Source organism: Trifolium pratense, linkage group LG2 (assembly GCF_020283565.1).
Source record: "Trifolium pratense cultivar HEN17-A07 linkage group LG2, ARS_RC_1.1, whole genome shotgun sequence".
In the NCBI taxonomy this organism is placed as follows: Eukaryota; Viridiplantae; Streptophyta; class Magnoliopsida; order Fabales; family Fabaceae; genus Trifolium; species Trifolium pratense.
Window position 1 is genome coordinate 1,598,280 of NC_060060.1, and position 21,352 is coordinate 1,619,631.

The window sequence follows — 21,352 nt, forward strand, 5'->3', positions numbered from 1 at the left end:
GTTGTCTTTTCTCCTAATTTTATAGATATCGTTATTACCTTCAAATTTGCACATATCACATTTTCTTTCAAACTCTACCCACCTATCAAAACATCTTTAAAATAGTTAATGAGTTGAAAAAATAGTTTGTATGTTACACACTTGAATTTATATTTCTCTTACATTTTAATTTTTTTCCGGAGGACCATTATAGTGGTACGGAGTTTTCACAGTTATTAATGATGATTAATATCCGTTAAAGAACTTATAAGACACACGAGGTGGGATCTCCTCTCATACGTTTTAATTTTTTTTTTAACAGCCTCAAAGGCTTTACCTGCTTTGAAAAGCTATACCAACAACTAAATTATACTTTTTTTTAGGTGGTGTGTGACTGTCTGTTTTGATATTTTTATTGATGTTCCACTTATATATAATACCTTTATTTTGTAATCCTTTTTTATGGGTTCCTATCTATCTTGTACAGAAATCTGATTTTTAATAATAATATATTTGCCTTAATATATATATATATATATATATATATATATATATATATATATATATATATATATATATATATATATATATAGTAAAGACTATATAGTTAAATCTCCTTGATCGAATACAAATTTTAAATAATGGTGTTATTGAGTTACAAGAGAAAATTTGTTTAGTAGTATAGTGATTAAAATTTTTACCTTAGAAATAAATAAGTAAAATATTCAGAATTTAAATCTCAACTCATACATAATATATATATATATATATATATGTTATAAAATATAAGTAATAGTAATAATATATAAGTATAGAGGAGAGAAGAAGAGAAGAGAGAAAGAATAGAATTAGTCTGATTGACCAAGTGAGTAGTTTACATTAGTCATAGGTTCTATTTATAGGCAAATGTAATGGGCCAATAACATGGGTCAGAACCTATATGGACATCCACTAAATATTCATAACACTCCCCCTTGGATGTCCATCGAGGATATGCCTCATTAAAACCTTACTAGAAAAAAACCCAGTGGGAAAAAATTCTAGTGAAGGAAAAAGAGTACAATCCTTTTACAATATATTTATTTCTCCCCCTCAACTAGACAAATATTTCTGAGACGACGAAGACCAATCCTTTGTACTAGTTTCTCGAAGATTCTGCTCGGGAGTGACTTTGTAAAGAGGTCTGCAAGATTATCACACGAACGAATTTGTTGTATGCTTACTTCACCATTCTTTTGAAGATCATGAGTGAAAAAGAACTTTGGAGAGATATGTTTTGTTCTGTCTCCTTTAATGTAGCCTTCCTTTAACTGAGCAATGCATGCAGTGTTGTCTTCAAAAATGATTGTTGTATTCATTCTTTCGGAAGATAAACTGCAATTCTTTTGTATGTGTTGAATTACGGACCTCAACCATACACATTCTCTACTTGCCTCGTGTAGTGCTAAAAGTTCCGCATGATTTGATGATGTTGCTGTTAAGGTCTGTTTGACAGATCTCCATGAGATGGCTGTATCTCCACTTGTGAACAAGTAACCTGTTTGTGATCTTCCTTTATGAGGATCTGACAAATAACCTGCATCTGCATAACCTATTAATTCTAGTTTGGATACTTTAGGATAAAATAATCCCATATCCATTGTACCTTTAAGATAACGAAATATATGTTTGACTCCGTTCCAATGTCTTTTTGTAGGTGAAGAACTATACCTTGATAGTAGATTGACAGAAAATGCTATATCAGGACGTGTATAATTAGCAAGATACATTAGTGCTCCTATCGCACTCAGATATGGTACTTCAGGACCAATTAGTTCTTCATCCTCTTCTTTAGGTCTGAATGGATCTTTCTCCACGTCCAATGATCTAACAACCATTGGAGTAGATAACGGATGAGATTTGTCCATGTAAAAACGTTTTAACATTTTTGCTATATAAGCTTCTTGATGCACAAAAATTCCATTTTTCATATGCTCAATTTGTAATCCAAGACAAAATTTTGTCTTTCCCAAGTCTTTCATCTCAAACTCTTTCTTTAAGCAAGTTATGGCTTTTGAAAGCTCTTCAGGAGTTCCAATAATATTTATGTCATCAACATAGACAACAATTATAGCAAATTCACTTTCTGATCCTTTTATAAAAATACATGGGCAAATGGAGTCATTTTTATAACCCTCTCTTAGCAAATATTCACTGAGACGGTTATACCACATGCGTCCAGACTGTTTTAGTCCATAAAGAGACTTATTCAATTTGATGGAGTATTCTTCTCGAGACTTTAAATTATTGGCATTAGGAAAATGAAATCCTTCAGGGAGTTTCATATAAATGTCACTATCAAGTGAGCCATACAAATATGCTGTAACAACATCCATCATGTGCATATTTAGCCCTTTGTGTGCTATAAGGCTAATTAAGTACCTAAAAGTAGTTGCATCAACTACTGGTGAATATGTCTCGTCAAAATCGATACCGGGTCTTTGCGAAAATCTTTGAGCAACTAGTCTCGCTTTATATCTCACAATTTCACCGTTTTCATTTCGTTTTCGCACAAACACCCATTTATATCCAACTGGTTTTACACCTTCGGGTGTGCGGACAACAGGTCCAAAAACTTGTCGTTTGTAAAGTGAGTTTAGTTCTGCATCAATTGCATCTTTCCATTTTGGCCAATTCTCACTTTGTCGACAATCTTTAATAGATTTTGGTTCATGATCCTCATTATTATTTATCATATTTAGCGCTATATTATATGCAAAAACATCATCAACGTTGACATTATTTCGGTTCCATTGTATTCCACTAGTGACATAATTCATTGAGATCTCATTATTTTCATGAATTTCAGGTACCTGATCAATTTCTTCGGGGACTGAAATATCAGTTATGTCTGAAGGCTCTTTTAGAGCTTCTGTATCATCATTTGTGCCATCTATCTTTTTAGCTCCTTTTCTCATTCGAGGATTTCTATCTTTGGAACCGACTGGCCTACCACGCTTCAGGCGCGGTTGAGACTCATTTGCAACAATACATTGTCCGACAGGGACATCCAATTTTATCGGAGCATTAACAGCTGGTATATATGACTTAGTCACACCCTTTGGATCAGTGAATGCATTTGGTAATTGATTTGCTAAACTTTGTAGATGAATTATCTTTTGAACTTCTAGTTCACATTGTTTAGTTCGAGGATCAAAATGAGATAATGATAATTCATTCCAACTGATCTCTTTTTCTAGCTGTTTATTCTCTCCCCCTAATGTTGGGAAATTTGATTCATCAAAATGACAATCAGCAAATCTCGCTGTAAATAAATCTCCTGTTGTTGGCTCAAGGTACTTAATAATAGATGGAGATTCATATCCAACATATATTCCCAACCTTCTATGTGGACCCATCTTAGTGCGTTGAGGAGGGTAAATTGGTACATAGACCGCACATCCAAAAATTCTTAGATGAGAAATATTTGGTTCTTGACCAAAAACCAATTTTAAAGGGGAGGAGCTATTATAACTTGTTGGCCTGATGCGAATTAACGATGCAGCATGTAAAATTGCATGTCCCCAAGCGGAAATTGGAAGTTTGCATCTCATAAGGAGTGGTCTTGCAATTAATTGTATACGTTTGATAAGTGATTCCGCCATTCCATTTTGTGTATGAACATGTGCTACAGGGTGTTCAATATCAATCCCAATGGATATACAATACTCATTAAATGCTTGAGATGAAAACTCAGCAGCATTATCAAGACGTATTTTCTTGACGGGATAATCAGGGAAGTGAGCTCTTATTCGAATTAGTTGAGCTAACAGTCTCGCAAATGCCTGGTTGCGAGTTGACAACAAACAAACATGTGACCACCTAGTTGACGCGTCAATTAAAACCATAAAATATCTAAATGGTCCACATGGTGGGTGTATTGGTCCACAAATATCACCATGTATACGTTCTAGAAAATTTAGAGGTTCACTATTAATTTTTAATGGTGATGGCCGAATTATCAACTTCCCTTGTGAACAAGAAGCACATGAGTGCTTATTAGATTGAAGAATCTCCTGGCTCTTCAATTGATGACCACATGAGTTTTTAATTATTTTTCGCATCATTATAGAACCGGGATGGCCTAGCCGGTCATGCCAAACAACAAATTTATCATGATTTGTAAACTTCTGGTTTACATTATGATTTGTAAACTTCTGGTTTACAATAACATGTGTTTCAATTGTACTAATATAAGTGTAGTACAAACCCGAAGAGAAAGCGGGTAGTTTCTCCAATACACATGTTTTATGCAAATTGCGCTTTGTGATACAAAGGTATTCAACACCTCCTTCATTTCTTGTTTCAATATGGTATCCATTTAGACGAATATCCTTGAAACTTAATAAATTTCTATAAGATTTGGAGGAATATAATGCATTCTCAATATGTAACTTTGTTCCACCATATAACAATATATCTGCTCTTCCGGAGCCTTCAATTATTTTTGAAGTGCCGGATATTGTACTGACATTAGTTTCTCGTTTCACCAAAGAGGAGAAATATTTTTTATCTTTAAAAATTGTGTGGGTAGTTGCACTATCCACAAGACATGTATCATCCTTATTGATGCTAGTGTCAAAGCTCATTCTCAATTGATTAGAGTGTCGTGCTGATAACGTGTTATAAAATATAAGTAATAGTAATAATATATAAGTATAGAGGAGAGAAGAAGAGAAGAGAGAAAGAATAGAATTAGTCTGATTAACCAAGTGAGTAGTTTACATTAGTCATAGGTTCTATTTATAGGCAAATGTAATGGGCCAATAACATGGGTCAGAACCTATATGGACATCCACTAAATATTCATAACAATATATATATATATATATATATATATATATATATATATATGTATATATATATATATATATACATGATATTTTTATCAATTAAGCTAAATTCAGGAAAATAAATTTTAACATAGGTGAACACTAATAGTTTAAAAATAGGTGAATTCTTATGAACCCGGATTCCGTGCAGTCACCTTTTTTGTGCAGTCATGCATTCAGGCCATCTACAGCCGTCTGATCAAGATCAGACGATTATGATTTAAAAACTTATTTATTGACTGCATTTATTTAAGCCGTCCGATTACGATCGAACGGCTATAAAACGACTGCATGAAAAAGTGACTACACCAGATCCAATTCCAAATTCTTATTGATCCATCCTCCGAAAAAATCAGACATGATAATTTATTATCGCTGGAGTATGTATTCACATAGAAAATAGTTATAGGTCAGTCCTAACCAGTTAAGTTCGGTTTTGGTCTTTTTGGATAGCCCTAACAGTAGGGATTGAGTAAAAAAAAAAAGTGTTGTAGGGGGTAGTTCGGACATTTCATAATTGAGTAAGAGTAATTGGGGTGCAGTTAAGAGAAAAATGAGGTGTTATACTTAAATTCTATTGTTATTTCCATTGGTGGGTCCATAACAAAGAACCCAAAAATAAAATCAACTGAAAAAAAAAACCCCTTTTTTTGTTTGTGTGTGTGATGGTAAGAAGATGAAGAAATCAACAATGGATTTGTGATTCGAAGCACAAAATTACTTTGTTTTGATTTGAATTCATCACCACACTCTTGTTCATTCTTGTTCTTTCAGTTTTGTTCTTTTCATTTCAACACAATGATGTCCCCAAATCATTTATCAGATGATCGAGGGTCACCTCCTCATCATTTCAGGTAAACAAAAAATTTAATTTTTTCTCGTTTTTCTGTTGAATTTAGTTATAATAAATTCTGGGTATGGTTTGTTTTTTGGTATTGGTTCAAATTAAATGAAAAAAATGGATTTTTTTTTTTTTTTAAGTTTTGTTTTTGAAAGATCTATGAGCGGTTTTGTTTGTAATTTTATGAAGCTGCGTCTTTGTTGTTTTAATTTTGAGTATGGTTAGGTGCATTGAAATGTGCTAATGGTTTAAGCTGAAATTGTTATGGTTTAGTTGTTTGAGAACTGAAATGCTGCTACTGTTTCATTTTTTGAATAGTAATGTCAAGCAATATTTACTCTTGTAGCACTTACACTTGTCGTGTCGGAGGCCGGACCGACACTTCCATTTTCTTAAATTGTCACTAGTTTCTTTGTGTTAGTGTTTGTTTTTCATTGCTATTATATATTTGTTTAGTAGGGAAATTTGAAGGTGATATAAAGAGTAGTAGTCTTCTTAACTATTGAATTCAATCTATCATTTTCTAATGAGATTGATTAAAGAACATTCATTTCACAGTATATGTAAGAGTCATGCATAGTAATGTGGTGTTTCCTAGATTTCTAGATGTAGCGTTTAAGAGGATTGGTTTTGTCATCCAAAAAGGGTTAGCGGCGCAACTTGTAGCCTGTTTGCCTTTCATTCAAGTACCTAAATGCTTTCAATTATTTTATTTAATTTTTAAAATTTAGTGTAGCAGAGATGAGAGTGTTGCGTTCAATGTGTAGTAAGACCAGACGAGATAGGATTAGGATTGCCAACATTAGAGAGTTGTGATAACAGCTATAGTAAAAAAGATGGTGAAAACACGGATTAGATGGTTTGGACATGTGGAGAGAAGACTTGTAGACTATGTAGTAAGGACGGAGAGTACGTCAGATGGAGGGTAGTCAAATCGCTAGAGGCAGAGAAAGACCTAGAAAAACTATAAAAGAAACTATTACGAAAGAAGTGGCGATTTAGTGGATAGAGATATGATATATGACATAACATTATGAGGTTGTTTGATCCATGTAGCCAACCCTACTTAGTGGGATAAGGCTTGGTTGTGTTGTTGTGAATGCTTTCGATTACTTTAAAAAAGAAAATATCGAATGATTTTAGTATTTTTTTGTGTACTGTTTATTTGCTATGCTTTTAGTCGTTATGTATAAGAGTTTTTCAGTTTCTTGACATTCTAGTTCTACTATACCATACTGATTATTGATTGATTACCTATATTATGATACTTTTGTAGACGAGGGACTGTGTATTTGAAGTTTTTACTTGGTCTGTTCTGATTATATTTTTTTGCTCTCCGTAGACATACACCGTTGCAGATAATTCATGTTGTTGCGAATTTCTTGAGGATATGGTCAATATACTCCATGTTCCGCTACTTATCACAGACCGGAGCTTCAGTTGTTCTTTTTCTTTTTGCTTGTCTAGCTCCTGCAGCTGTCCTATTTTTGATTTTGCAAAAGCCTTGGAAGGGAAGGCCACTTTCTAATGCACAGGTAAACCTAATTTCGACTTCAGCAAGGAGTATTAAGGAATAAGCGTTAAATTCTACGTAAATTTTTAACATAATATGTGTATTCCTTAACTAACACCAATTTTGTTTCTTCAGGTTGTGCCTTCTATAATAAACGGTTTTATAACAGCACTGTATCTTGTCTTGTGGGGAAAGGGACTAAAATCATGCGGACCAGTTAGGTTGGTTTTTGTATGTTCAAAGGAAATTTCAGTTGTCAACTTATATGCATTGAGTTCTTATGCTCTGTTTGGATTAACAACTTAATTAAGCGCTTATAGCATATGTGCTTATCATATAAGCTATAAGTTGTTTTCATAAGCTCTCTTGGAGAGCTTATAAATATGTCACAAGCTGTTTAAAAATCTCACAAGTGTTTATGCCATTATATAGCTGCTTCTTGATCATGTTTGTCTTTATTTATCGGTTCTTGATTTGATGAGTAATTATTTTTTAATTGGTATATAAACTCATTACAGTTATTGTTTTTATTATTAATTCAGAGCGATATTGGGTGAGTATTCTGGTGCTGTCCTTGGAGTACTGTCTGGAGTGTTGTATGGGAGGAGAAGTAATCTGTGGAAAAAGGTAATACTTTCATATACTCCCTCTCGACAATTATTCTATATAAAACATACCATGAAACCGTATATTTGAATTGCATTAGATACCTATGCTCCAAGAGTTGGGTTTTTCTGCAAATGGTTTTCTCGTTTCTTCTTTATTTGTATTGATAAATATTTTCAGAAGATGTAACTGTTTCCTGAATTGTTTTACCATGACTCATGAAGATTTAGTTTTCTTTATCGTCCCTTTAAGGTCATCCTGAATTGTTTTACCATGACTCCTGAGTTGTTTTTCTCGTTTCTTCTTTAATGTTTTCCTGAATTGTTTATACTGTTTCTTTAGTTTATTCATTTTTCTTTGGATTAGCTTATTTTTGAGCTTATGCAAAAGAGCTTATGCAAATAAATAAATTTTTATGTATTATTATAAGTTTGTCAAGGTAGTTTATGATAAACTAGCTTATAAAAATACAATTTTCATTAGTGGGAACTTATAAAATAACGTAAAACCTTATTTATTTGCATAAGCTGTTTTGCATAAGCTCAAAAATATGCTAATCCAAACGGGCCCTAGATTGAGTTGTTTGTACTTATCTACTCGCATAAGCACTTATGAGACTATTTTGGGAGAGCTTAAACTATTCATCACATGTCCGTAAGCTATTTTCATAAGCTCTCTATGATAGCTTAAGAAAATAGTTTATAGCTTATACATAAGCACTTATGTTTTAAACGCTTACTTAAGTTGTTAATCCAAACAGAGCCTTTGTCTGTGCTGTTTTTGAGGATTTTCACCCTAAAAAAATATGCATAAAATTATCTAACCAACTTTGATAAAAGAATGAAGGGATAAATTCATGTCCAGGTTGCACTGTGTTACTCGATGATAAAGTGCTTTCTTAATTGTGATTAATGTGTTTGAAAGAAGTTTAGGATCTTCTCTAATCTGGTAATTACACTTTCTTATTTTTGAACCAGATAGGTGGCCTATTTGCCATGTGCGCATCATTTTACCTGCTATCTGAAGGATGGGCCACAGCGTCATATTCTCCGTTTGATATCCTTACTCAGTATTATTTTCTTTCTTACATATATTGTTCTAAAAAACGAACTAGACATCAATCCGGCGAGACCTCAGGGTCATGGTTCAACCGAATTAAACCGCTCAAACCAAGATGCAACCGCAATCGAAACACTCAAATAATCAAATAGTAGTAAAGTCCGGTTCACATTTGAGCAGTTCGGTTCGGTTTTTGAAACACTACTTAGGTTCATTAATTTTACTGCTCAAATATATTTTGCTTGCTCCATGTATTCCCTTTTGTTGTTTGTGAAGTCTTTCATCTTTTTTTTATCTTTTCCAAAAGTGTTGTAAACTTAACTGCTATATACCATGGGAAGATAGAGATGAAACTGAGGCTCATACAGAACAAAGTTTGGGCTTGAAGCAAATGTTGATTCCTATTATTGCTGGTATCCTATCTGCCCTTAGAAGAGTAATTGCAAGGCGCGTTTCAATCAAGGTAGTAACATTCATGTAATTTGCAATTAGTATTTTCTCTTTTGTTTAAGGTACTTTACGTGTTCCCTAATATCTAAACCGGAACATCTTTTGTTTTCAGAATCAACTTAAAAGGCGACTCCATGCTTTAACCATTGGTTCTGCGACGTGTTTCATGTTTCCTATTGCCATGTGGGACGTAATCATAGTGAGTTTTGTGACGGTGTTTTCCATTTTAGGTTTTGGCCTTTTTGACATGTAACTATTTGTGTAATGCTCTCCCTCCTTTGACTCCTACAGGGAGCACCTTCCGAAAACAATGGGAAATTACCGTTCTCGGCTTGGGCCTTCTTGAGCACTATTCTCTTTGGAAATATTGTGATATTCTATGCTGACAGTATTGCAGAGGAGAGGTATGTCATGATACATAATGATTAAGTGAGCAAAAGAAAGTTGGTTTTGCATTTTGGCTATTAGGCTTATTCAGTGAATAGCGGCTATATTGGTGTTATAGCACTATAGTATAGCGGTATAGCACTGTTGCATAGCAGAATTTGAACAAACCACCATTTTCCTCAATCCACGATTGACAACACTAGTTATTTCTATTGTTGTCCAAAAATTAGTCGCATTTGTATGGCTTGGTTATAACAAGGTCAAATTTAAATTCAGATTTTATCTGTCAAGTTTGGAGTTGTATTTGAAAGTTCTAAACCAGTGATTAAAAAATGCATTGTGGTTCTGAAGATACTGAAATTCATATACTTTTCATTGTAGATTGCACATGGTTTTCTCCTCACCGAGGCATCTGATGGCGGCTAGTGCATGCATCATCGTCATGGAGATTGCGTACAAGAATGATTTTTCTCTTGCAGGCTTCGTGATTTGCAGCTTAATATTAGGTTTTGGTAAGTTTTGAATATTATACATTCTCTTCAAATTTATACTGTATTTCAATAAGCATTGTTTCAGCTCTCTTTTATTTTTTCTTTAAATAATTAATTATTAATGTTAAATGTTCTTTGCTATGGAATTATGTAGGGATATATGAAGCAACATCATTGGAGCACAATAGAAAAGATTCTATCCGAAACTCAGATTTATCGAGTGGAGAATTCGATAGTCCAGTCCAGATGTCATCACTACCTACTTAAAGTACTTATTCTCTCAACTTCTCATCGTGAAATGCGACTTTGCCAATTGTTTACTTTGTTTTTATGTGTGTCTATGCATTCCTACCTTTGCTTTCTTTTTGTTTGTTCCATTTTTCCCTTCTTCAATATTCACTTAGTTTCGAATGCCTCGCTGACATTACAAACTTAGTGTCATTATAGTCCTTGCAAATACCAACGGAGGGATGGATCAGTTTAATATTTTGCAATTTCCGGGATCATTTTGAAATATTGTTAATATAGAGGACTAGGTTGATATGGCTCTACAAGTTTAGAGATCAAATTCAGTATTTATCTATGTTACTGGTTTTATCTAAAAGAGTCTTAAGTTTGTTTGTCGACTTTATGGCAGGACTTTATCGGAGCATCAAATGGATTCTATCAACATACAAATCCCCTTGCTATATCATGAGTTACACTTTGAACATTGGCGATTTCATTTGCGTGCTACTAGTTGCAAAAAAAAAAAACTGTTATCTGCTGTGAAGATTTATCCACGACTTTCAGGGACATCCGGTGGTGAAATTTTTGTCGACCGAAATTATTTCTAATTGATCTGATCTTTAGGGAGGTTGAACTGCATGCAAGTTTAGCCTACAAAGTTGATTATTATTTGTCTTGTACAGGATCATTAGTTAATCTAGCAGTTCCTCTAGTGTAGTTTAGAAGAAAGTATCTGATTACAAAAGAAAACATCATTATTCATATCATCATGATCCTGGTAGAAGTTCTTTAAATCTTTACATTAGCTTACTATACATTTTAATGAAAATATTGAATGCCAAAGAGTTGATTATTCTTTGTATTGTGTTTGATGATTTTTTTTTTCCCACTTGTCTGATATTTTTATTTTATAAATGCTTTTTTTAATTTTAAAACATCTTTTTAATTTTAAAAACCCTTTTTATTTATTCTTTTTTATTTAAAAACACTTTTTTATTTATTATAAAAATATGTTTTTTAACTTTAAAATGTCACATAAGCATTTTTTAATCATAAAAGTCAACGGGAGCCTAGCAAATGCAAAATGAGGGTTAAAACTGAGAAATTGTGAAAGAATAATAAGAGGTGGCAAAGTTGGATTAAATTTTTTTTTATTTTTTTTTATAATAAACCGGATTAAATTAAATACTAAATTTTTAAAAATATGCATTTATTGGTGTTATTTTTTCAGCTGAAAGGAGAAGCGAGTTCACACGACAACAAAAGTTATAGATGTTGAGTTTTGCAGAAGGAAAAAAAGAGTGGATGATTCTATCTATAGAGGATTTTGTTTTTGTTTTTGTTTTTGTTTTTGAATACACAATGCTACATTTAAAAGTTCTCATTCATTTAGTAAAACAGTTTGATTCAGTTGATACACCACCAGTTCGGTTCGGTTCAATGCATATTTTAACAGTACAATTCAGTTCAGTTCAAACAAGAGCAGTTAAGTTGAAATTGGTTTGGTGTATACAACCTGTTCACCAGTTCAGTGCTTTTCGAGCTGAAGCAGAACCGGTTCACGCCGGTTTTGTTTTAATGAATACCAGTTCCATGGCATGAGTTTGGTAAGATGCAAAGAATAACCAACTGTTTAAGGTTTCTGCATGTATCAATCGTTGAAGGTTCTATGAAGAAGTACAATGAGTCGAGTCGAACTTGGTCTAACTCGAACTGATTTGATAAAAAAAATTGGTTCAACTCGATGCCCAACTCGAGTTCGATAGGATCATTTTTTCAGTTCTAATGATCCTCCTCGTCTTTACAGCCTAGATGGTGATATGATCAGTGTCAGTTCAACAAAAACAACGAAAATTGAATAAGAATTGAGTTTAGAAGTACGCATATTCATTTTCTCTTGTTTTTGTTGAACCAACGCCTATCAAGTCACCATCTCATTCGTGACAATGATAAGTATAAAATTCTTCGATATCTTTACGCAAGTCATATCCTTGAAGATTCTGATGTTACAACTATGACAAAACATGATGGACACATATAACTTATAAAAAGAACTTCCAATGACATTAAGAACTAAACTAACTTCAACTCAACTATGAATTTTTGATATTCATCAACTTGAAATAAAATTCTTATTTAGCTATATAGGAGGAGTTCAAGCATGTGTCCTCTATAAGTCATGTTTGTTTTCTTTGGTTGTTTTGGTTAATGCTTTGGTTATGATATGAGAAAAAATCCCAATAGGGCAAAAGAACAAGCAAAGAGAAACTGAATGCCTAGTTTCAATCTGATTCTCTTTTCCATCTTGAAATACCTGCCTGCATTTATATTCATAAACATGTAATCAGAATAACGTTTAAATTTGATTTTTAGTCCCTACAAATATGTCACATTCTAAAAGACGTGTAGCACATACACTTTTCATTAAAGACGTGTCTGGAGTCCTAATACGACACTGACACATGTAAGTTACATTTAATGTTTTAGTGCTGTATCTGTTGTATGTGTCAGTGTTTCGACGTATTATAGAGACTGATATAACATGAACCAAATATTACAGTGACTAAAACACAGAATAGCGAGGACAAAAAGCAAAACTTGTTATTTCCAGGGACTAGATCAGAAGGAAGTATATTTATAAGGACTAAAAACATATTTAAACCTAGTAACACTCGAGGAATGAGAAAACAATGTAATTGGAGGGAGATTTAGCAAGGAAAAGAGGCAAAACCTTGCAGCAAAGAGATCAATAACCAGTAAGTGAATCCAAGCAGAAGCTAAAGTCATCTCATTAGAGAACATTTTTCCTATACTAGCTAGCTGCACCAAATAAAATATAAGATATCAAAGTGATGATATATAATTTAACTATATTGAAAAATTAAACTTTTTATTGATGAATACATTATACACACCTCTGGTAATAAGTATTTACTTGCAAAAATCAGTTCAACTGTCTCAGGAGTCCATGAAAGGTACAATAAAAATGCATATAAAATCCCAAGTATTGCATATGGCACATTACTTTGCATAGATTTTTTTGTCTGCATTTTTTGCAATCAAGAAATTGAATTAGGCAGAATGATCTAGGAAGAATGTCAAAAGACTTAGAACCGATTGTTGAACTGTTATACGACACTGCATATATAGTGTCTACTATTCAGTTATTTGAGCAGTTCAATCACGGTTTCGTTCTGATTCGGATGGTTTGTAGTAGTTGAACCAAGACTTTATTTTATCAATGTTTTGAAAACCGAACCGAATTGTTCAACCAGTTGAACTGTAAAACGGAACTATAGACTGTTAGGTTATTTGAGCAGTTCAATCACTACTTTGTCTTAGTTCAACTAGTTTAAAGCAGTTGAACCAAGACTAGGAGCTCTTGTTGGTACAATGTCTCGTTCGATTTTTAAAACATTGATTTTGTCAAATATCAAGAACTAAAAAATTGAAGATTTTCTCAACATTGTAAGAATAAGAAACATACTAGCTCAGAATTTGGAGCTAGAACCATAAGTGTGTAAAATGGGAGCACTGCTGTTGTTCCTATTGTAAAGGCACTGCTAGCAAGTTGTGATCCAGATAACACTGCAACATGAAAGTAGAGAAAAATTAATATAGAAAACACTAGAAGTTGTCACTGAAAACACTAGTAATTAACTTTAGTAAGTAATCTCAACTATTGATGAGAAAATCAGAAGTTGATGTTACTTGCGCACACATAACAAATTATGAATTTCTCGTTAACGGATGAAATTACTTATTTTACACTCTAAATTGAATTGCTGATTCGAGAGAAAGCATATTTTTACTTTAGATTCATATTAGTGTAAAGTAAGTAGTCTCCGTGAGGATAGCTCAGTTGGTAGGGACATTGCATGTAATATGCAGGAACCCTGATACTACTACATTCACCTTGAAAAGTGAAATTCTAGCTACTAAACTACTTGACCAAAAAAAGAGTGTAAAGTAAGTAATCTTGATTGTTTGATGTGCATAACAAATTATGAGTTTCTCGTCAACGGTTGTAATTACTTACTTTGCAGTACTCTAACTTTATTAGAACACATGAATTAATTTGGACAAACTTGTTAAAAGTAACAAAGGTAGGATAGAAAATGATTACATGAAGCATATATTGGAGTGGCTTTTTTATGAGTTAATCTCATAACTTTTTGTTTCAAAACAAGTCTTGATCCTCTTATGAAACTCCAATCTCTGATTAAGTTGACTCTGCTTCTCACAATGAGTTTGTTACAAAGCTCAAGCTCAGCAGCACCATTGTTTCTGAAGTGATTAATCTTTAAGAAATAGAATCACAATTATAAGCTACATTCACCAATTGAGAGATACAAATTAACATGTTATCTCTATTAGAATATATAAACACAACATGATTGATCTTTATCTTACATTAATTACAATTGAACATTTTTTCCTAAGTTTAAAAGTTCAACTTAGTTCAATATGCAAGGACCACTTGCTCAGACCAATGTTTTAAAAACCGGACCAGAGATTGAACTGATAGACTGTCAGATTATGGTTCAATCGGTTGAACTGGATGACAAAAAATATATAAATAATTTTAAAATTGTGAAAAAAAATTAAATAAAAAAAAAATCAGTCTACCAACCATATTCCGACCGCTCAACCCAATATCAATCCGGTTCAACCAGGCTATGGTACAACTTAGATCAAACCAGCAAACCAACTGGCCGTTTCGCGATTTAACTTATCTGATTCGGTCTGGTTTTTAAAACATTAATCCATAGCATGGTAAACATATCAAGTATTCCAAATATCATAAGATACACAAAATAACCATTTAATTAAGTTAAAAAATTTACTAAGAAAGGCATCATAAATAGAAGATCTCAAAAAAAGAACAAATAAGAAACACTAAGATCATATGAAACACAAAAAACTTTACCTTCAATGCTAGTAATGGAGAATGGCAAAAGTAAGAAGAGAAAGCCATGGTTGAAGAAAAACAAGGGAAGTGAATATTGGAATCAACAACATTAATAGGCACTTCATGAATGAATGAATAATATAATGCAAAACAGATAGTACTGACAACATTTTCCACTTTATGAGAAAACAAAGTATTGTTTTGAATGTCACACCCCAAAAAAGGTGGAAGAAAAAAGGTTAAGTGTCCACTAACTGAAAATAAAAGAGTTTGAGTTTTATGGAAGACAGGTAAATGCACTAAATAACAAAAAGTTTGATAAATAGCATGATAGTAGTAGCATTCATCTCCCCTCAACTTGCATTTATTTTTTTGTATATTTATATTTAGAGAACCGTTTTCTCGACACACAATTTGACATCTGACATCGGATAAACTTGTACGATATTAAATATGGTGTCGTATTTTATGGGTTCAAATAACACGGCTCTTATATACCGTGTTACATTTTGTGTGTTCAAATAACACGGCTCTTATATATATATATATATCTAGCTTGAAATTATTTTCTAACTTTACCACATTTTTTTGGTCAAACAATGATAATAATGATTTTTCTAGAAAGAGCGTGACAGAAAATATACAGCATTTTTTCTTATCCATGTTAGTTAATATTTGTTGTGGGTCTAATAATTCAGTTCTTTATTGGATGGCTATGTATGTCTCTTTGAGTTGACTAGTTTAGAACAAAAGCAAAGTAACAATTCATGACTAGAGGGGGCCACTTTTGTCTCATGTCCTTTTATTTTGGAGCTTGATAGTGCACATTTTTATGAATGTTTATTCACATTATTTCGTGCTGATCAGAAAGTTGATAGATAGAGGTTTGTTCGGTGTCTCGTGAAGGAAGTTTTGATACCATTGAGAATTGTGTTTAATTCAACACTATAAAATTGATTTATATGATGAGAATTTTGTCCTCATCACTTATAAATATATATATTGTGATTATCTCCCAATTGACATGGGCTTCTTAACATATACTATTATGCAACAATTGGTGATTTTTAAGGGAACAATAATCATGCATGCGTATTGTTTGGTAATGATCTGTGTGTAATTTTTTTTTTAATTGGGTAAAAAGATTAATAAAATGGATAGTTGTTAGAGTTTCACCTTATAAACGGACACGACAACTTCAAATCTCATCGAGAACGGTTATAGAATGATATTTTTTAATGATGTGTACTTCTTTAGAGAATTGTACTAATAGTTATCATGTTTGGATTGAAGTGCAAACATAAGTTTGAATGAATTCCTACTATAAAGAAAGTTTGAATGATTTTCTCTTTGCAAAAGCAACATCCCCTTAAATAGATTTTCAGCAAAATTTAGACAAAATTAAATTTATGATCAAACGTTGGTACATAGAATATTAGTTTATACAAACAATGTCACCAACCTAGACACGCTACGGTTGGGCAATCTTGTAGTCTTGATTAAAACATTGGACAGTACTATATTTGATTGAAATCGAAAGATTCACATTTAAAATTCATTAAATAAAACAAAAATATTGTAAACTACTGATGAAAATTAGATGAATGAGATCTTCCGACAGTCACTATTTAATTTAAGGAACCCATTTCCATAATCCACACCTTATACTTGATAGAATCAATTAAATAGAAAAACAAAACATGTAACAACATCAATATTTAATATACTTTTCTTGCTTGTTCTAAAAATAAAAATTCTCCACCATCACACATGAAAGGTGCATTTCATTTAATACAAGAGATTATTTTTTCCTTCAAAACAAATGGAAAATGAATCCAAAGAAACCAACAATTGAAACTAGCAACATAGAGTGAAAAGCACCCACAAGGACACTATTAGAAGTGTTAGAATTATTGGTTGATTTTACTTGATTGCATGCAAGACCTTCTTTCCCTTCTTTGCACTCATTAGCAAATAATCCAGGTGGATAATTTCCATAATGCATTATGTAACTAAACATAATTGAAGCACAATCACTTGTTAAGTCATTGATCTCATCAACAAATGGACAAGCAAATTGTTTGAATGCCTCACAGCAAACCTTTGGAGGGTATTGTGGTCCTTTACATTGGCTTGTTATGATTGTGTAGTTTTGGTTCTCAAAATCAACTCTACAAGCTGCACAAATTTCAAAAGTTGTTTTCCTTCAATTATTGGCATAATTGGAAAATAGAAAAGAAGTTTTATTGCTAATTTTTTTTTATTTAACATGTTATTATTGATATATTATAAATATCCACCATAATCTTATATATCCAATCTATCTTATATTCCTAAAAATAAAGAGTAATCAGTCAATTTAGTCCCTGAACTATCACTTTCTCATCAACTTAGTCTCTGAACTATTAAATTAAAAGCAACTAAAAGGTCCGTAAACTATATTCATATCAATCAATTTAGTCCCTCGGTTAACTTTTCTGTTAAGTGCCCGTTAGTAGTCCCTAAACTATTAAAAAATTTCAATTTAGTCCCTAAACTATCTTGAAAAATAACAAAATTGCCCCTAAACTATCATAAAAAACTACAAAATCATCCTTAAATGTTTAAAAAACAAACAAAACAATTGTTGCCGGATAGAACAGTGGTTGACGGCGAGCAGGTGGTTGGCGGTGAGGATTTGGAACTTTCTGTCGAAGCATGTGGAAGAAGAAAGGCTAATAAGATTTTAGGGTTTTATAGAATAGTTAACATAAAAGTTAACTGAGAACTAAATTGATGGGTGAAACTTAGTTTAAGGACCTTTTAGTTGATTTTAATAGGGACTAAGTTGATGAGAGAGTGATAGTTTAGAAACTAAATTGACTGATTACTCAAAAATAAATGTGAATCACTCGGGCTAAACATTCAAAAATTATAAGAGACTTTGATACCACATTTTTATCTACAATTTTAAACATGCATAACAAAATTATAATTACCTTTCTGTACTTGTAGGAGGGCACGACCAGTGGATGCAGTAGATTCAAATATATCATCTATGTCAAAACAAATTGAAAAACCAAATTAATCCATTCTTACTTGAGAAATTTGAAAAAAATTGTAACTTGAAAGAAATTAATGTACCAGATAGGAATGGAGAAGAGGAGACCAATGTAGTTAGGAGGAAAAAATAGAAAATGGAAGAGAATAAGGTATAAGCAACATTCACCACCTAAGTGATACAAAGTAAAAACATTAAATTAAAAAATGCAAACAATTAAAAATCGGTAGAATCAACTACGATTCAACTCTAATACGGTTCAAACTAGGTTGAAATGCAATTCAGATCAAACTAATCGGCGAATTGGTTGATTTTCAGTTGAACCGGTCGGTCTATTACATTGATCCATATAGAATGGTTAAAAAAAATCCCCATTTTCATTATTCAAGTAAAAAAAAATTCAAAATGCAAAGATCATTAAACAAATAAAATGTACCTTGGAATGGCAAATGAAAGTAGAGAAAACCATGGTTGAAGCAAAAACAAGGGAACCCAATAATGGAATCAGCAAAAACAACAGCCACTTAATGAGTGTGAATAATATAATGCAAAACAGATAATAGTGACAGAACAATTTCCAAAAAAAGAGGAAGAAAAAAGGGTAAGTAGTAATTGTCCACTAACTGAAAAAAGAGTATGAATTTTATGGAAGACAGGTTAATGCACTAAACAACAATAAGTTTAATAAACAACATGACAATTGACATCAATATACACAGTATATAGATGTTAAACGTTTTTGATGATCTTTTGTTAAAAAAAAAAGTTTCTGATGATCTTACAATTATGATCGAAGAAAGTATAGAATCGTTTTTTTTTTTTTTGTTACAAAGTATAGAATCGTTTAACATCATTTAACATTTACCGTGTACAAAAAAAATAAATATTTATATTAATATGCAGTGGTCGTATCAAGGAATTGCATCCAATGCAATTGTTAATCATGCAGCCAAGCTGCAGTCGGTAGCCTATAGCCGGGATAGATTTTGTTTCGGCTTTAATTTTTTAAAACAATAAAAAAAATTGAGTTTAAAATCTAACTGTTTGATCTGAATCGGACAGTCTAGATATCGCTGACTGCATGCAGTCAAGGCAGTCGACTGCACTCAATCTGCATCGGTCATATCAATACTTACTAACACAACTTTTGGATGTAACCACAATTAACTTCACTACGGTCGGGCTATCGAACACGGAATCAGAAATGAATTACGAGTCGGACCTATTTGTGAATCGAGCGAGCTCCCTTCCGGGAGAAATGATGGCCCCGACATGGAATGGAATCGATGAGATTTACCCAGATTTTTATCTTCTATCCATGAAGAGAGGGCCCGACAAACAAATAAATCATACCACCGCGGTCGAAAAAGCGTGTAACTCCACTTTCCACTTGGGATTATATATCCAAAAAGGTCCTCTCTTGGCCATTCCATATGTTGTCTAGCACAAGTGTGGTTATCTCAAGTGGATTCTATTTTTTTAGTAGATGTTGAACTTGCTGCCCCATTGACTAAGAAGGGAGCGGACGCACTACACTGACCCCTTCCTTTCTGTTGTTGCCAACGCTGAAATGGCCTTGTTGTACCTCACTCTCGTCTTCAATGGGGTCTGCTCTTTTTCTTTGGGGGAGAGCAAGTCAATATGATCTTAATGGGTTTGAGGCTCTGCATATGACATTTGTTGGGCTTCCCTCTTCGGGAGCTCGCGCTTTTTTAATGATCTTTTTATGGTTATGTCATCGATGATATGTGGATCTGATAATTGGTTTGTCCCGATTCTTATAGGTGCACCTGACATGACATTTCCATGATTAAATAATATTTCATTTTGGTTGTTGCCGCCAAGTCTCTTTGCTCCTATTAATCCTTAGTAGAGGTGGGTAGCGGCACTGGGTGGACGGGATATGCAGTCGTTAGGCTAGGCCTTGATTGTCGGGCTGAGACCGAATAAAAGTAGAAGCCGCAACCGTGTTGAATGCATTATAACTACATTAGGCTACCTCCAAAATCAAGATCTACATCTCGTTGCTACCCTTTCGACCCTTTCAATGTTCTTAATATAATATGTTTCTTAAAATTCACGAACTTGGATGTCAATCTAGATTGTAAAATCAAAAGATTTGACAATTCATATTTTATCTTTATCTTTTGGACCCAATTACTAAAGTCAGACCTTGGATTGTTTATGTTGGAACTCTTGTTCAACAAACAAACCAACAAGAACAAAGTGTGGATCGAATAAGAAAGACAATCAACAACTAAATAGTCCCAGCAACAATATTTAGTCAAAAATAAATCTAGCAATTTATGTTCCCTTCGGCTTAAAATTGACATACGTCTAAAGGAGAGAATTTTTTTTTTATTCAATGTCAATGAATTTTTACAATATATACGAGTTATAAGAAAATAGCTTAAAGAGTTCTTAAAAAACAAACCTTACTTTTTACCATTTTCTCTTAATCTCTTGTGAAACGAGATATTAAAAGTAGTCAAGAAATTTTTCTCAATTATAGAGCAATCTCGAATTTCTCTCAACCTCTCACTTCATAAATTTCACTCAAGAACTCATCACAGAAAACTTTAAATCCTTTCCATAATGATTTTTAGCAATAGTCATCACTAGATGGGCCAATTTTGTGAGAATTACATCCTCGATCTGATGAACTTTGTGTCCAGCCCTCTCTCATTTTTCGAATCCAATGGTTGTTGATTCACAAAGAATAAAAGAAGGAAAAAGTTTATTCTTATGAAATATAAAGAGAAGAATTGCAAGAATAAATCTTCATCCTTGTTTACATCCACTACCCCATGATTTCCACTAAAAAAGAAGATTAAAGTGACATTATCTTTTAAAATATTGTCAAGTGTTGATTCTTGCATTTCTTCTCTTAAATCCTTCTTAACAAATAGCATCTCTCAAAAAAGAATAGTGTAGAAGAGAGAAGAAAAGTTAAGTGAATGGCTAAGATAATGGCA

The 21,352-nt window shown here is 32.8% G+C and overlaps 3 protein-coding genes across 3 annotated transcripts; 1 reads left to right on the forward strand and 2 right to left on the reverse strand.

The window, feature by feature from the left end:
* The first annotated feature begins 5,424 nt into the window (after positions 1-5,424).
* On the forward strand, positions 5,425-11,281 carry LOC123910914. The gene is made up of 11 exons (XM_045962206.1): positions 5,425-5,704; positions 7,034-7,226; positions 7,340-7,425; positions 7,747-7,831; positions 8,788-8,866; positions 9,202-9,332; positions 9,432-9,518; positions 9,611-9,723; positions 10,088-10,218; positions 10,352-10,465; positions 10,835-11,281. Exons 1-10 carry the CDS (start codon positions 5,649-5,651, stop codon positions 10,462-10,464), a joined length of 1,074 nt encoding a protein of 357 aa, XP_045818162.1. The 5' UTR covers positions 5,425-5,648; the 3' UTR covers position 10,465; positions 10,835-11,281.
* A 766-nt stretch (positions 11,282-12,047) lies between these two features.
* On the reverse strand, positions 12,048-15,571 carry LOC123910915 (protein ABA DEFICIENT 4, chloroplastic). Its single transcript, XM_045962207.1, has 6 exons — positions 15,356-15,571; positions 14,552-14,726; positions 13,913-14,013; positions 13,341-13,469; positions 13,157-13,245; positions 12,048-12,743 (listed from the first exon to the last, which is right to left on the reverse strand). Exons 1-6 carry the CDS (start codon positions 15,401-15,403, stop codon positions 12,596-12,598), a joined length of 690 nt encoding a protein of 229 aa, XP_045818163.1. The 5' UTR covers positions 15,404-15,571; the 3' UTR covers positions 12,048-12,595.
* A 1,579-nt stretch (positions 15,572-17,150) lies between these two features.
* Positions 17,151-18,846, reverse strand: LOC123909534 (GPI-anchored protein LLG1-like). Its single transcript, XM_045960375.1, has 4 exons — positions 18,814-18,846; positions 18,461-18,548; positions 18,316-18,372; positions 17,151-17,515 (listed from the first exon to the last, which is right to left on the reverse strand). The coding sequence occupies exons 1-4, from the start codon at positions 18,844-18,846 to the stop codon at positions 17,151-17,153; spliced, it is 543 nt and encodes a 180-aa protein (XP_045816331.1).
* Between the last annotated feature and the right edge of the window lie 2,506 nt (positions 18,847-21,352).